This window comes from Parambassis ranga, chromosome 3, assembly GCF_900634625.1.
Source record: "Parambassis ranga chromosome 3, fParRan2.1, whole genome shotgun sequence".
Classification (NCBI taxonomy): domain Eukaryota; kingdom Metazoa; phylum Chordata; class Actinopteri; family Ambassidae; genus Parambassis; species Parambassis ranga.
In genome coordinates this window covers 424,985-442,297 of record NC_041024.1, presented here as the reverse complement: position 1 = coordinate 442,297, position 17,313 = coordinate 424,985, and the positions used below count along the sequence as shown (strand labels likewise).

The following is a 17,313-nucleotide window of genomic DNA, read 5'->3' as shown; positions in this document are numbered from 1 at the left end:
AGAATCTGGCAGAGCGCTCGCACAGAAACATCTGGAAAACATGTTCTCCAGGTTTTTTCTCCCTGACTGAACCACACACACACACACACAGCAGCTCTGTCACACAGAACCACTCGCACTCTGATCAAAAATGTCTGGCTGTAGTTTCTCAGGGTTGCATTGAAAAAAACTTACTCGACACGTAGCATTTAGACTAGCTCCCAGGAAGCTACAGTTTACGCACTTTGTTTAGCCACTTTGCAGCTAGCTGGCTAAGTTAGGCTAACTGTCATAACGCTCTGATGGTGAAGTCAGCTGTCTCAGCCACACTGGGGTTAACTGGGGACTCTGAATTGGCTGTAGGTGTGAGTTTGTCTCCATGTTAACCCTATGTTGTACTGCTGACCCGTCCGATGATGGATGGATGGATGGAAGGGTGGATGGATGGGTGGATGTATGGATGTGTGGAAGGGTGGATGGATGATGGATGGATGGATGGATGGAAGGGTGGATGGATGATGGATGGATGTGTGGATGGATGATGGATGGATGGATGGATGGGTGGATGTGTGGCTGGATGATGGATGGATGGATGTGTGGATGGATGATGGATGGATGGATGGATGGGTGGATGTGTGGATGGATGGATGGATGGGTGGATGTGTGGATGGATGGATGGATGGATGGATGGGTGGATGTGTGGATGGATGGATGGATGTGTGGATGGATGGATGTGTGGATGGATGGATGGGTGGATGGATGATGATTGATGGATGTGTGGATGGATGGATGGGTGGATGGATGATGATTGATGGATGTGTGGATGGATGGATGGGTGGATGTGTGGATGGATGGATGGATGGATGTGTGGATGGATGGATGATGGATGTGTGGATGGATGATGATTGATGGATGTGTGGATGGATGGATGGGTGGATGGATGATGGATGGATGGATGTGTGGATGGATGGATGGATGGGTGGATGGATGATGATTGATGGATGTGTGGATGTGTGGATGGATGGGTGGATGTGTGGATGGATGGATGGATGTGTGGATGGATGGATGATGGATGTGTGGTGTAGTCCCTGTCCTGAGCTCAGAGCTGTGTCAGAATGGACAGTGCTGTTTATGCAATGTTCAGCAGAGACAGGAGACAGAGACCAGAAGACCAGGGTGGCCATCCAGAGCTGTCCTAATGGACGGACTGACAGACTGCTTCTTGCTGGCCCTCAGACCTGGATCCAGTCTGTTTCTCTGTCCTGGTGACCCAGGTGACTGACTCCAGCAGTGTGTGTGTGTGGAGATGGGTGGATGGACAGATGCAGCGTGTTCGTGAGGAGGAGGAGGCTGAAGGTGAAGCTCTTCATCACGAAGCCGCAGAAAGCTGTCAGACCTCCAGATATCTGTAAGCAATCAGGCCAGCGTGATTGACATGTTCGGGCTCCGCTTGTCAGGATGAATTAGGCGCTCGGAGCGGAGCGGGAGAAACACCTCCTGCCTTCCTGATTCATGGCGGAGGCTGATAACGTCACTGGGAGCTTGGCAGCGCTGCTCTCCACGCCGCTGATTTATTCCAGGTTTCACAACTCATAAACAAGATAAACGCTCGGCGCTGCGTGTCAGTGAGCTGCAGCCATGGGAATGTTTCCTCCTGCTGAGCCAGAGACGGAGACAGTTCACGTCCTCTCACCTCACCCACCTGAGCTGACGTCCATCAGGGGCTCGGCGTCCGTCTGCCTTTTGTCTGTTTGTGCTGGTTCTGTGCCCCCTTGTGGTCGCTTTTCGTCGCGTCCTGGTTCTAGTGCTGGCCCTGGCCCTGGCCCTGGCCATGGTTCAGGTTCATGTTCAGGTTCTGGTTCATGTCCTGGTCCTGGTCCTGGTCCTGGCCCTGGCCCTGGTGCTGGTGCTGGTGCTGGTGCTGGCCCTGGCCCTGGCCCTGGCCCTGGCCCTGGCCCTGGTCCTGGTCCTGGTTCTGGTCCTGGCCCTGGTGCTGGTGCTGGTGCTGGCCCTGGCCCTGGCCCTGGCCCTGGCCCTGGTCCTGGTCTTGGTTCTGGTTTTGTGTCTGCTTTAGCTCACTTTGTAGGCATTGTGTCACTTTGTGGATGTTTTGTGTGCCTTCTTTGTGTCTTTGTGTTCTTGTAAGTTTGTGTCTGTAGTGTTTGTGTCTCTTTACATCTTGTTACAGTCGTTTTTGTCCCTGTGAGTTGTGTTGTGTTGTGTTTAGTCTTCCTCATGTGTTGATCATTGTGTGTTTGTTCTTTGTTGTCCATCAGTCTTGAGTTGAGGTCTTTTCTACAGAATAAGAAGCTGCTGGACGTGTGCCTGTTGGACCGTAGCACACAGTTTTAATGTGTGTGTGTGTGTGTGTGTGTATCCTGCAGAAACATGGATCTGGACCAGAGGCCTCTGCTGTTTCTCATCGCTCCTCCACACAGGACGAAACATGAACTGGAAACTCTCCCTGAGAGATGGACAACAACCGAGACCATAAATCCCTCAGCATGCTCGGTGTGTGTCTGTGTGTCTCTGTGTGTCTGTGTCTCCCTTTGTGTGTGTATCTCTATGTGTGTGTGTGTCTGTGTGTATGTCTCTATATGTGTGTGTGTGTGTGTGTGTCTCTGTGTGTCTCTCTCTGTGTGTGTCTCTCTATGTGTGTCTCTCTATGTGTGTCTCTCTGTGTGTGTCTCTCTGTGTGTGTGTCTCTGTGTGTGTCTCTCTATGTGTGTCTCTGTGTTGTTTGTGTGTGTGTGTGTGTGTCTCTGTGTGTGTGTGTGTGTGTCTCTCTGTGTGTCTCTATGTGTGTGTGTGTGTTTGTGTGTCTCTGTGTGTGTCTCTCTGTGTGTCTCTCTATGTGTGTGTGTGTGTGTGTGTCTCTCTGTGTGTGTCTCTCTCTGTGTGTGTGTGTGTCTCTGTGTGTGTGTGTGTGTGTGTGTCTCTCTGTGTGTGTCTCTCTGTGTGTGTGTCTCTGTGTGTGTCTGTCTGTGTGTCTCTGTGTGTGTGTGTCTGTGTGTGTCTCTCTGTGTGTGTCTCTCTGTGTGTGTCTCTGTTTGTGTGTCTCTCTGTGTGTGTCTGTCTGTGTGTCTCTGTGTGTGTGTGTGTGTGTCTCTCTCTGTGTGTGTGTGTGTCTCTGTGTGTGTGTGTGTGTGTCTCTCTGTGTGTGTCTCTCTGTGTGTGTGTCTCTGTGTGTGTCTGTCTGTGTGTCTCTGTGTGTGTGTGTGTGTGTGTCTGTGTGTGTGTGTGTGTGTGTCTCTCTTTGTGTGTCTCTCTGTGTGTGTGTCTCTGTGTGTGTCTGTCTGTGTGTCTCTGTGTGTGTGTCTCTCTGTTTGTGTGTCTCTCTGTGTGTGTCTGTCTGTGTGTGTGTGTGTGTCTCTGTGTGTGTGTCTCTCTGTGTGTGTCTCTCTGTGTGTGTCTCTCTGTTTGTGTGTCTCTCTGTGTGTGTCTGTCTGTGTGTCTCTGTGTGTGTTTCTCTGTTAAAATGAGACGTCAGAGCTGACCCCCCCCAGCACTGATGTAATATTTGTGGAGTGGACGTCGTGTCCAAATCAAATCAGCGGCTGTTTTCCTTCAGAGGTTGTCCTTGGTCCCTCTCGGTGGGACTCCCTATGCTCCGGCTCTCATCTGACTGTAAATCTAATTCATTAGCTTCATGAGCTGAGACGCTTCGAGTGCAGCGTCGCTTCCTCCTCCGGCTCTCTGAGGACGGATTAGCTAATCGCCGTTTATTGGCCAATAAGAGGCCGATGGTTCTAAATGAGTTGGTCTCTGTGGAGCCGGCCGTCACAGCTCCAAACTTGAGGGGGCCAGGAAGATGACTTACATGCAGACCTCAAACAGGAAGCAGACCCAGAGAACCAGGATGTACATGGTCTGTCCCATCAGCACAGATGTTCAGCTGACCCAGCGAGCTGGCTTAGCTCCCATTCTGGACCGAGCGTAGAGTTGCTGTAGCCTAGATTCAGACCGCTTAGACCAAAGTTAGACGCTGCTGTCCGACGGGTTTTGTCTGGCTGAAAGCAGCGAGGACCTGGCTCTGAGCCTTGGAGGAGTCCTATCCTGAACACGTGACCCTCAGCCTGACAGGTCCAGCTCACCTGTGGCTGAATGCAGCGTCCGCCTGGCAGGGCTCAGCGAGTGCGTGAGCCTCCAGAGAATAATTAATCAGAGCAAACAGAGGCCGGCCGGCCTGGCGGGCTCGGCCCTATTCAGAGCTGTTCTGGTCTGTGCAGTCTAAACATTAATGGGGCAGATAGCGGCGCAGTGACCTGCGCACACACAGGGCTGCTTTGTGTCTCCTCTGTGCTGTATCGCTGCTTCCTGATAGCACGCCGTGTCTTTACTCAGCCATAAAACCACACTGACCTACTTCTCTCTCGCCTGGCAGCAGGCAGCCTGCAGTCAGAGGACGAGCGCGGCCAATCGGCTCACAGATCGATGTGTGTGACATCACCGGGTAGTTCTGGTACGGTCATAAAGCTGGTGTTCAGATAAGGAGCGGCGCTGTCAGATGGTTAGAGGTCTGATCAGGTCTACAGTGAAATAAAACTGAACCTCTGACAGAGCTCAGTGGTGGTTTCAGACCGGGGTGGACTCAGGCTTAGAACTGGCCTTGGACTGGTCTGGTTTTCAGACATGGATGTAGATTGCTGTAGACTTAGTACTGGGATGAGACCAGGTTCAGGATTAGGACAGGATTAGGTTTCAGCCTGTGGATTGATGTATCACCTGCTACTGAGAGGTTCTGGACTAGTTTTAGCTCACGCGTGGACCACATGTGTGTTAACAGGTCACGACTCCTGGTGGTGATGGGGAACAGCAAGGTTCACGCAGTGATCAAAGAACGTCCCCTCAGGGGTTAATAGAGGAATTAGAGGTCTGATTCAGATTACATCAGGATCAGGATCAAGATCAGGATGGTGTTCCTTGGTGTCACATTAGCAGGATTCTGCCTCAGTGATGTATAAAACAAACAGTAACATGTAAGAAGAAGCATGCATGGGTTCAAATGTAATAAAGGAGACATCTGAACTACAATAAGACTGAGCCCTGACAAGACTTTATGTTTACACTCATGTATGAACACAACATGGACCACATGACCTCAGTGTGAAGCTGACGCACAGGGATCAGGTGGACCAGGAGCATGGTGCAGTGACACAGTGTCATTAACAGCAGTCCATCAGCAGAGGGACTGCCGGGAGGGCCTGATGGAGGACCTGGTGGAGGGCCTGGAGGAGGGTCTGATGGAGGGCCTGATGGAGGACCTGATGGAGGGTTGGGTGGAGGGCCTGGAGGAGGGCCTGATGGAGGACCTGGTGGAGGGCCTGGAGGAGGGTCTGATGGAGGGCCTGCTGGAGGGCCTGGTGGAGGGCCTGATGGAGGACCTGATGGAGGGTTGGGTGGAGGGCCTGGTGGAGGGCCTGGTGGAGGACCTGATGGAGGGCCTGGTGGAGGGCCTGGAGGAGGGCCTGGTGGAGGACCTGATGGAGGACCTGATGGAGGGTTGGGTGGAGGGCCTGGAGGAGGGCCTGATGGAGGGCCTGGTGGAGGACCTGATGGAGGACCTGATGGAGGGTTGGGTGGAGGGCCTGGAGGAGGGCCTGGTGGAGGGCCTGGTGGAGGGCCTGATGGAGGACCTGATGGAGGGTTGGGTGGAGGGTTGGGTGGAGGGCCTGGAGGAGGGCCTGGTGGAGGGCCTGATGGAGGACCTGGTGGAGAGTCGTCCGGTCAGGCAGGTATGGGATGATGAACCTCCTTCCGTTATTTACGCTGTGATTCACACATGTCTGAACTGAGCATGTGCAGACACGGCGCCGTGTGCACCTGCTGACCTGCTGCTGTGTAAGGTGAGGCGGTCTGATCCGTCTGACCCTCAGACAAACCTTCAGGTTTCATGGTGAGCGCAGCGTGACCTTCGACCTGCTCAGACAGACTCTCTGCAATCATTAACCCAGCTGTCATCAGGAGGAGGTCATTATGGACCAATCTGTCTCCTGCTCAGGTCCTTAGCACCAATGAGTTTGACCTGTAGGTAACCGGGTCACAAGCTGTGGTCCGGGTCTCCGTCAGGGACGTCTGAGAGTTGGTATCACTGATGCAGTACCATCAGGCTGTTTATTTATACCATGCTTCTGACAGTCAGAACAGTCTCCAGGTGCTTTACTGAACAGTGTCCGGAGGGACAGGAAGAAGCCTGACTGGACCCGGCCCACCACCCTCCTGCTGGTAGAAATCAGACGAGGTCCGGGCAGAGTCCTCAGGACGTCCTGTGTTTTGAGTTTGTGGATGGTTGTGCTCCATCAGCCTGAGGTTTAGTCCCCACCCTGCACTCTGAGCGATCTGCTGCTGCACAGATGAATTATGGGTCGGGAGGTAATTGCTTCAGTTCACAGAGCGCCTCTTCTGCTGCGTCGCATTAAACCGAACCATAACTCAGCGGCTGCGGCCTGGCAGCCGGCGGGTTAGCATAGCGGCGAACAGTTAGCAGCAGGTAAAGCAATGAGGTCACATGATTGACGGCTGTGTTGATGAGCTGCTTTATTTTTATGAATCTGTTTTTCTCCTCATTCTGAGGACAGTGCTGCAAAGGATTGTGGGAAACCCTCTGTGCTCATGTGTTAACAGACCTCACATGGAGGTAATGTTGGTGAGTGATGTTGCTAGGCAATGGGTCACATGATGAAAACAGCTGACGAACATTTAAAATAAAGAGAAGTATAAACACATGGACCGCTGCAGTCCTGAGTGAGTGTGTGAGAGTGTGTGTGTGTGTGAGAGTGTGTGTGTGTGTGTGTGTGAGAGTGTGTGAGTGTGTGTGTGAGAGTGTGAGTGTGTGTGTGTGTGAGTGTGTGAGAGTGTGTGTGTGTGTGAGTGTGAGTGTGTCTGTGTCTGTGTCTGAGTGTGTGTGTGTGTGTGTGTGTGTTTGAGTGTGTGAGTGTGTGTGTGTGAGTGTGTGTGTGTGTGAGAGTGTGTGTGTGTGAGTGTGTGTGTCTGTGTGAGTGTGTGTCTGTGTGTGTGTGTCTGTGAGTGTGTGTGTGAGTGTGTGTGTGTCTGTGTGTGTGTGTGTGTCTGTGTGTGTGAGTGTGTGTCTGCGAGTGTGTGTGTGAGTGTGTGTCTGTGAGTGTGTGTCTGCGAGTGTGTGTGTGTGTGTGTAACCTCTGTACAGCAGTGAGTCCATCTGAGGAGGGGGAGGTGGGGGTTAATCGCTGCCTGGGGAGTTTTGAGTAACACTGTAAGCGTGGCGATCACGTGGCGTCCTCGCTCCTCGTCCGTCTGTCCTGCTTCACGTCTGGAGTCCTCGGGGAGGAGGGGCCACCTCGGCTGAGCCGGTTAGACTGGCCCGCTGCCTGGGACAGCGATGACCCCGAGTCAGCAGCAGATAGCTGATGGAGAGATGGACAGCGTCCAAGTGGAGGACGGTGTCAGCCTGAGCGGGCTGCTCCTGCTCTCTGATTGGCTGCGTAGTCCACACAGGTGTTCCCTGGAGGTTTGTGCTGACTCGTTGATTTGATTGATAATGAGCTCCGTCCACAGTGGACAGGAACATGCTAACGTCTGTCCTCAGTGAGGGCTCCAGCTCGTTCACCTGACCTTCAGCACGCTCAGCTGCCGCCGTCTTTCCTGGACTGTCGTGGCCGCTCGCTCCGTGCATGTGTGTCGGTCGCTCTGTGGCTGTGGCGCCCTCAGCTCAGGCTCACAGGTTCACAGCTCCTGTGGACGCAGCAGCCGTTTGCCTGTCGTGTCGGGGTCACAGAGTTTTTACCTCTGCACACCGTCAGCTGTGGTCAGCTCTGCTTGTGAAACGGCTTCTGGCAGCCATGTTTGGCAGCGAGCGACATTGCTCAATCACCCCTCCCCCGCTCATCAGCACAGCACACAAATTAAACTGATGTGAGAGATAAGGCGCGCGGTCGCATGATGTCATCGCTCTGTCTGACCTTTGTCCCCACTGAACCGGTCACTTTATATTTACTGCTGGAAGCACCTCAGCCATGTGAATAAGGCCGGCGGCCATTTTCAGAGGCTCTCAGGTGGATATCAGCTCAGAGGGAGAAACAGCCAATAGGAACACGGCAAATGAGAGGAAGTTAGCTCCAGGTGGAGGTCAGTGAGGGTTGGTGGTGGAGGTCAGTGAGGGTTGGTGGTGGAGGTGTGTGGAGCAGTGTGTCCTGCACGTGGCACCACTGGAAACAACATGGAGGGTTCAGATTGAAAGTTTATGTGACTGATTAGATCAGAATGAACTCATGTTCGAGTGTAGAAGAAGCTAAGCTAAGGAGGCTAACCCAGGGTTTCTCAGTCTGTGGGTCAGGTTACAGCCTTTGTCTTTGGACCAGCCTGTATTATAATGTTAAGGTGCTGATTCTGTGCTGATTTCAGTCTTCTTCAGTCCCTGTGGGTCATGTGACTAATGATAGAGGTGTGTTTGACATGTTCGGCCGTCTGTCTTCTCTGATCACACCTTATCAAACCCTGCATCGTCTTCCTTCCCCTCAAAATCCAGATCCATTCACCATCCAGACATGATCTGTGCTGCAGGACAAGCCTCTGGAGCGCTCTGCAGTCCAGAGTCAGCCCAGACTCAGTCCACAGTCAGTCCAGACTCAGCCCTGACTAGGTCCAGACTCAGTCCAGACTCAGTCCAGACTCAGTCCAGAGTCCAGAGTCAGTCTGTCTCTGTGTATCTGTTAGTGTGTGTATGTGTGTGTGGACCCTGCACTGTACATCTTTTGCACTCTCACTGCATTGTGCCTTCATTTTGTGCCTTGTATTTTGTGTGTGCCTCATTGTAGGTACATTTCTTACACTTTATGTTGTGTTGCGGAGTGAAGAGTTCTCTGTATGTCCAGCACATACAGCAGGTTTGACTTGTGTGTGTGTGTTGGGTCAGCAGCTGATTTATGCTGCTGGATCAGATGCATCATTTCCACATGAGTTATGAGTTGCAGTGATTGAAGCTGAGCTCCTCCTCATGAGGTGACGGCTGATGTTAATCAGCTGACAGCGTCTTCATCGTCTCTGCTGTGGATCGGTTTAAAACCTCCTGCTGTACGAACATTCATCACCACATTCTGTTAATCAGTCCTTGTTGATAAAGAATGAACTCACTGAGCTAGCTTAGCTTAGCTGTCTAACAGTAACTCATCTCCTGAAGCTAATTACATCAGTGAGTGTGCTAGCTTGTTATTGTGTAGCTACAGCATCAGCTACATGAATGCATGGCTGATATTAGCTGGCAGGCAGCTGGTGCTAAATGGTTAAAGTGAAGCGTGGTTTTATCAGCACCTCTGGGCTTGGATGATGACTCTTTCCCTCAGGTGGGCGGGGTCTGCACAGTGGTCAGCTGACCTCATGATCCACAGTACGTCCAGCAGTGTGGCTGTTAGCCAGCAGTAAACGATTCAAGGCAGAGGCAGTTAGCATGCTAACCCTGGCTGAGAGGGAGCCGCTGGCAGTCTGGACGGGCTTCACAGAGCCTTAGTACTCGGAGCTGATGCTGGCGCCCAGGTTCTCTGCTGACATCCAGCACTGCATCCTGCCAAAGTATTCATGGGGAGCAGAGGTTTGTTTGTGTCGGAGGTGGGAAAGCCTGTCAGGCAGGATTTAGAGCATCATGGGAGCTGTGTGGTCAGCGGGGAAACTCGTGCAGTACACAGTCCTCCACCCCGGACCCATGAGTCCCACAGCACACACAAACGCACACCTGAACCCAACACGTGTTTCACATCATCCCCACATCCAGCTAGCCCCTGGAGCTGACCCGACCCGGCTTAACAGAACCATCATGGAGGTCATCATGTCTGTAAAGAAGTATACCAGGCTAGCTCCAACCAATCAGGTCAAAGAGGGAATGCGACCAGCTGCTGAGGATCTCTGAAGGCTCATCTGTAATCTCATCATCTGTCAGCGTGCCTGACGAGCTGATGTCAGACTAATATCAGTGACTCCGAGCCGCCTGCCGTCAGTGAGTTCAAGTTCAAATCCACGACCTCAGCTGACCCCTCACACTCACACTCACACTCACACACACACACACACGGCCGCGTCCATTGATGGAGCTGCTCGTTGCATCAGCTGCTTTTGAAACGTACGGAGCATGGATCAGAGAGAAGGAGGAAGAGGAGGAGGAAGCCTGCTTGAGCAACAGTACCACCCTTCACCCAGTTGGTGTGTTCTCCGATTGGCTGAGGATGTGGGGGGAAGGTGAGCGGAGAGCGACCCCCTCTGAGTGGACGTCTGCTGAGGCTCTGATTAGCAGCTGCTGCCAGCGTCGGGTTCTAATCCCTGCAGGGTTGTTCAACATGTGAGCGAGGTGCCAACAGGACCGGACCCACCAGGTCCAGCACGCAGCAGGATCATCCAGCTGAAGGGACACTGGATGTCCCACTGGCAGGTGGCTGCAGGAGGAGAGCAGGTCCAGCTTCCTCCTGCAGCAGGAGCTCAGTGAGACCAGATCCTGTGTCTGTAAATACAATGAGGCTCTAATCAATCAATGACTGATCGATGCTTTACAGCTGTACCCCGCAGAGCCTGCTGGGCCGTCACACACAGGCGGCGTGTTCTGTGACACCTGCAGGCTCACCTGTCTGAACAGCCTGAGGTCATGTTGTCCTGATCCAGCAAGCTCCCACTCATCATCTGCTCTGACACACACACACCGTCACATGTCCAACACACACCTCCTCTGCTCTCAGGACTTGCCCCCCTCCTCCACTCTGGGCCTCAGTGTGTGTGTGGGGGGGCTCCATCCTGTCCGGAGCCCGCGGGCCGTCCATCAGTCGTCCCACACACTCCTCTGCCTGTTTATCTGATGGCTCTGTGTGTATTTTTGTCTCCTCTCTGGAATCCAGAGGTTGTGAAACAGCTGTGCTTGCTCACTCGCTGACTCAGCATGAAACTGGAGGTTAATGAAGCTGCTTACAGACCAGAGGCAGGAGAGCGCTCTGCAGCCCCATCAGTCAGCACAGGACCCACCCCACACCTCCTGCAGTGGGGGAGCTCCAGAACCCCATCAACAACTGGCCTTGCCCCTCCTCTGTGACTGGACACCATGAAGGGACGCCTTCTCCTGTAAGTTATCAATACAAACAAAAGAACCATAAGAACCTCCCACATGACTGACGTCTTTAATGACCAGGACCAGAACAGTGGAGGGATGTCGCCCCCTGCAGGCCACACAGAGACATGCCCTGCAGTCCTCCATGAGCAGCTGTCTTCACTCATATTTATCATTTCAACATTAACCTCCAGGAGCCCGGCCATCACCGTGGTTACCATGGCAACGGGGTTATAAAACAACAACAAGACAGAGCTGCAGTTTCAGAGCGTGCACCATCACCTCCTTCCTTCGTATGAAACCATAAACTCACACAGATCTGTCAGATATATGTTTCTCTGTAGGTTCATGGATTAGACCCTGCTCGGGTGGAGCAGGTGAGCACCGCTCCTTTCCTCCCTCCTGGTTGAACAGAAGTCAGAATGATGCTCACCCATCCTGTAGGTGCATCGGGTGGAGGTGGAAACATGTGTGAGGAGACCTGGTCCTGGTTCAGGTGGAGTGCCTGGAAGTTCGGGTCTGACAGCAACATGTGGCTGTCATGGTAACAGAACCTCTGTCAGACTGAGGTGGGTGTTCTGATGTCACCGTGACTGATCGGCAGTCTCACTTTGTCACTGTGTGTCTGTGTGTCTCTGTCTGTGTCTCTGTGTGTCTGTGTGTCTCTGTCTGTGTGTGTGTGTCTCTGTGTGTGTCTGTGTGTGTGTGTGTGTGTCTGTGTGTGTGTGTGTGTGTCTGTGTGTCTCTGTGTGTGTGTCTGTGTGTCTCTGTGTGTGTGTCTGTGTGTCTCTGTGTGTGTGTCTGTGTGTCTCTGTGTGTGTGTCTGTGTGTTTCCGCCTGTTTCATCACTTTCTTATGTAATTCTGCTGCAAACTGTCCACAGAGTAAATGTAGACCAACGCTGCCCCCTGCTGGACTTGACATAGACTGCAGCTCAGTAACGAACCCCAGTAAAGCTGCTTCTCTCAGGCCCTCTGAAGATCAGCTGATTGGATCCAGTGATTGATTATTGATGACATTTGGAACCATGCTGAGAGGTCTGGGGACCGTCTCTGCTCCGCCCGAGGACAGCTCCTGGCTCGGACCACAGCGGCCTGAGAACAAAGGTATAATATTTCAGCCTTTCAGCCGCTCTCACTGCAGCCAGGCTGCACAAATACACACTGAACATGAAGCTTCAAGCTTCAAACAGGCAGCCCCCTGCAGCACGGACAACTGAAGCTGCAGAACCTACTGAAGCTGCAGAACCTGCTGAAGGTGCAGAACCTGCTGAAGGTGCAGAACCTACTGAAGCTGCAGAACCCGCTGAAGGTGCAGAACCTGCTGAAGCTGCAGAACCTACTGAAGCTGCAGAACCTGCTGAAGCTGCAGAACCTGCTGAAGCTGCAGAACCTACTGAAGGTGCAGAACCTGCTGAAGGTGCAGAACCTATTGAAGCTGCAGAACCTACTGAAGGTGCAGAACCTGCTGAAGGTGCAGAACCTATTGAAGCTGCAGAACCTACTGAAGGTGCAGAACCTGCTGAAGCTGCAGAACCTACTGAAGGTGCAGAACCTACTGAAGCTGCAGAACCTGCTGAAGGTGCAGAACCTGCTGAAGGTGCAGAACCTACTGAAGCTGCAGAACCCGCTGAAGGTGCAGAACCTGCTGAAGCTGCAGAACCTACTGAAGCTGCAGAACCTGCTGAAGCTGCAGAACCTGCTGAAGCTGCAGAACCTACTGAAGGTGCAGAACCTGCTGAAGGTGCAGAACCTATTGAAGCTGCAGAACCTACTGAAGGTGCAGAACCTGCTGAAGCTGCAGAACCTACTGAAGGTGCAGAACCTACTGAAGCTGCAGAACCTACTGAAGGTGCAGAACCTGCTGAAGCTGCAGAACCTGCTGAAGCTGCAGAACCTACTGAAGCTGCAGAACCTGCTGAAGGTGCAGAACCTACTGAAGGTGCAGAACCTACTGAAGGTGCAGAACCTACTGAAGGTGCAGAACCTGCTGAAGCTGCAGAACCTACTGACGGTGCAGAACCTGCTGAAGCTGCAGAACCTGCTGAAGCTGCAGAACCTACTGAAGCTGCAGAACCTACTGAAGCTGCAGAACCTACTGACGCTGCAGAACCTGCTGAAGCTGCAGAACCTACTGACGGTGCAGAACCTACTGACGGTGCAGAACCTACTGAAGCTGCAGAACCTACTGAAGCTGCAGAACCTACTGAAGGTGCAGAACCTGCTGAAGCTGCAGAACCTGCTGAAGCTGCAGAACCTACTGACGGTGCAGAACCTGCTGAAGCTGCAGAACCTGCTGAAGCTGCAGAACCTACTGAAGCTGCAGAACCTACTGACGGTGCAGAACCTTCAGGTCCTCACTGAGCTGCCGGTCAGCTCCCCATGATAATATTAATGTCACATTTTTACATGAAAGAAGCCCTGAAGCAGTTCAAAGACATCTGTCCTCTTCAGTGTGGACTGACAGGGTCACATGACAGGTTATGAACACACATTTCATAAAATGATTTAATTACACAAATAAAGATGAGGGAGGATTTAGAATAGAATGGACTTTATTAATCCCTTTGGGAAGGTCCCTCAGTTCTGGTTCTGGTACCAGCAGCAATAGAACCCCGACAGTCAGAGCAAGAGTTAAATAGAATAAAATAGAACATAGTACAGTAAAAATAAAAGATGAGAGGGACTCTGTACAAACGTTGCACAGCAGCAGATGTACAGATGGATTATTGCCTGTGTGTGGTATCAGGCGGGCTGCACTCCTCCTCCTCCTTTATTCTCCCCACATTTATTAACAACAACGTGACAATGAGGCTCAGACTGCACCGGACGGCCAGGTCCTGAGCAGGTCCTGAGCAGGCCCTGGTGGAAGGTGGTGTTGGAGAGGTGGTGGATGCAAGAGGGACAGAGAGGGGACCTTTGAATGGGAAGAGACATGCAGGAGAGACAGAGCCTGTGGTGACTGGATCAATGAGGAGGAGGCTGGAGCAGACGGCAGACACGTCCACCGGAGGACCCACCGGAGGACCTTGTGCCGAGTAGAAGGGGGCGTGTCAGATGAAGCCTCGCTTCGAGGCGTGAGTCATTGTGCTGAAAGCGAGGCCTGGTTTGTCATGGGTCACTTTGGGTCCAAACGATTCTCAGGAATAGCCCGGGATTCAAGACTCAAAGCGTTGTTGTCATATGCACAGTGTAGAGACTGGTTTCCCTGTTCAATGAAAGTCTTACTTTGCTGGTTTAAGAAGTCAAAATAGAATCATTTGCAATTTGAAGAGCAAAAAGATGCAAAGAAGTGCACAAAGTATAAAGTATGGAAGAATCACTGGTACTGCATGTAAACAGTGTGTGCGGGGTACAGACTCCTGTCAGCTGTGAGGAGCCTGATGGCTGCAGAGGTGACAGTAAAACAGACTTTATGTGGGTTTGACAAAAATCTGTATGATGAAAATAGAGAATATAAAGCTATACTGTGCTTGTTCTAAGATCTGAATGACTTGGCTCCAACAGCAGATGTCACCAGTGAGTACTGAACCTTTGAGCAACACACTGGGCTGGAAAGCCTCACTGCTTCATGAAGCTTCATTTGCCCATCAACGCACCGGAGGACCGGCTCTGAGGACCGGGTCGGTGAGACGTCACATGACGCGGAAGTCATTTAAAGGTAAAATACACATTGAAGCCGCCTCGTTAGAACTTTCATTGACCGTGGATTTTATTATGAAAGGCCGTAGCGGAAGTCGTGTGCGCATGCTCGGCGCACCGACCTGCTCCGTTTAAAAGTCTGTAGGAGCGGAGCGCGGATCCACACCGACCTCTCGCAAGCTGTAGTCGCTGTCGGGTCGCGGTCTCTCGGCCATGGCCTCCATCATCTGCCGGGTCCAGTTCCTGGAGGACTCGGATCCGTTCATCTGCACCAACTTCCCCGAACCCCGGAGACCTCCGACGGTTAACCTGGAGGAGAACGTGCCGCTCATCGAGCAGATCGCCGGGATCCACAAGCTGCTGGACGCGCCGCTGAAGGTGGGTCACTGCCGGGTCTTCTCTGTCCGAGGACCGAACTAACTTTGAACTGTTCCCCCGACAGTACGGAGCCGGGAAACTGATCCAGGTGTCAGGTATCAATCAGTCCTCTGGTTATTACAAAGCTCAGTCTGTTGATCCGGGTCTTTTTAAAAGAGACTCGTTTCAACACGAGCTGTGCCTCAGGCAGTCCTGCAGGCTTTAAATATCTGGACCCTGGTGCAGGTTCTGGCTCCCCTCAGGGTGAACCTCACCGGCTCCACTCTGTGTCTGTGTGCTCCCCTTTCATTTCAACTGTTGTAAAGGTTTAGAGGGAGCAGCTGGGGACCGCAGCTCCTTCAGACAGGATCAGGCTCCCCAAGCTCCTCACTGGAGCAGGGAGCCCCATCCAGAGTCACTGCAGGTCCCCACAGGAGCGGGTCCACAGGAGCGGGTCCACAGGAGTGGGTCCACAGGAGCGGGTCCACAGGAGTGGGTCCACAGGAGCGGGTCTCCACAGGAGCGGGTCTCCACAGGAGTGGGTGGAGCGGGTCCACAGGAGCGGGTCTCCACAGGAGTGGGTGGAGCGGGTCCACAGGAGCACAATTAGTTTTCACATTTGAGCACCATCAGACATCAACCCCACTGAGGACTCCTGAACGGGGACACAGCTCCTGAACGGGGACACAGCTCCTGAACGGGGACACAGCTCCTGAACGGGGACACAGCTCCTGAACGGGGACACAGCTCCTGACGGTGCACTGAGTCTAGAGCCTGCTGCAGGACGTGTTGTGTGTCCGTCCCCGCTCTTCCAGAAGCAGAACTTTACTTCTTTAAAGGAACAGTCTGAAGTGTTTGTCAGTGCTGAGGCCGCTGTGTGAGGGGCGGGGCTTGTAGGCGGGGCGAGGACAAGCAGACGGAGCGCCGCTTCCTGTCCATCAGCTGAGTAATGGTGATGCTTTGTGCAGGGAGTCCTGTTTTCCAAACAGGAAGTGAATGCAGCGTCACGCTGCTGAGGCCGACTCAGCTCGCAGTCACACATCAGTGAGTCATGTTCACTCATCCTGAGGCTATCAGAGGTTAAAGTACACAGCCGGAGATAAAGACAATGAAGGTCTGGGTTTAACCCTTACAGAGGGCTCCCTGTGTGTTCATGCAGCTCAGCAGGCTGTCGCTCACACACCGGAGGGCTGATGACATCACAGGAGCCTGAGGCGGCTGCTGATGAGCAAGTTTCCTTCAGTTTGTTTCCAGCGCGGTCAGAAGCTCCAGCGGGACTCATTCCTCACTGGTCCTGCTCTCCTCCCTCTGAGCTCTGAGCCCAGCCGGCAGTCCGGCAGAGGATTCTGCTGCAGCTCTGTGAAGGAGCTCACTTCACAAACACAACCGACCACCTGGGCGCTCTGCCACACAGGCTCCTGTAGTCAGGAAGCTGTTTTTCCAGTGCAGGATCCAGGCCCGCATCTTTAGGTTTCAGCTGCAGGAACCTTTGGGCCGCTTCAGGGACGCCTGCTCTGTTCACCCTGGCAGAGCGTCCAGTTGGTTCCTAAGTCAGGGCAGGTTTTGTGTGAGGAAAAGTTCCAGCTGGAGTTCCTGTGGTCACCAAACTTCTGGTTTGACCCAAACAGGCTTGTTTACAGGAACAGCCCCCTCAGCTGGTCTGTGTTCCCATGGCTCTGCAGGATCCACCGGGCTCACGAGCTCTGCCTCACAGTTAATTTACCCTGAAGACAGCCCTGGATGGGGGTGGTGGCCTGGTAGTTCCTGCAGTGTGTGTGTGTGTGTGTGTATATATAGTGTATTATTAGACCGATGATGTCACTGGAGCCGGGTTCTGCAGTGGAACATTAACCAAACGCTTTCTAGAAATAATCTCAGATTAGAACAGTGAGTTATTTTAATTTGTGGTTTGGAGAGGATTACAGACACCGTTCATCAGGAGGACATGTCTGCAGTCCAGCATGTGTCCTCTGCCTCTGTTAACCCTCAGCCTGGAGGCTGGAATGTCCAGCATCAGATAAAGACCTGAGAGCAGTGCTCACTCAGTGACATTCCTCCTCCAACCCCCTAATTGTTCCCATCATGCTGCGGGGCCGGACCAGCGGCGCCCCCTAGATGGGTGAGGTGATATGAGACGTGGCGTCCGTTCTGCAGCATGAAGCGGCTTTTCTTCCCTCCTCCTGCTGGTGGACTGTGGAGGAAGAGGGTGGGACCTGTAAACAGGAGATAAGGCTGGATGGATGGACGGATGTAATACTAACAGCAGTGAGCGGCCTGTTC

General features: G+C 52.9%; 1 protein-coding gene across 1 annotated transcript in view; it reads left to right on the top strand.

The window, feature by feature from the left end:
- Positions 1-14,549: 14,549 nt before the first annotated feature.
- Positions 14,550-17,313, top strand: part of LOC114432907 (FH1/FH2 domain-containing protein 1-like) — a 25,979-nt gene continuing 23,215 nt past the window's right edge. Inside the window, 2 exon segments of the mRNA XM_028400999.1 lie at positions 14,550-14,695; positions 14,759-15,054. Coding sequence (XP_028256800.1) covers positions 14,890-15,054 — 165 coding nt within the window. The 5' untranslated portion in view covers positions 14,550-14,695; positions 14,759-14,889.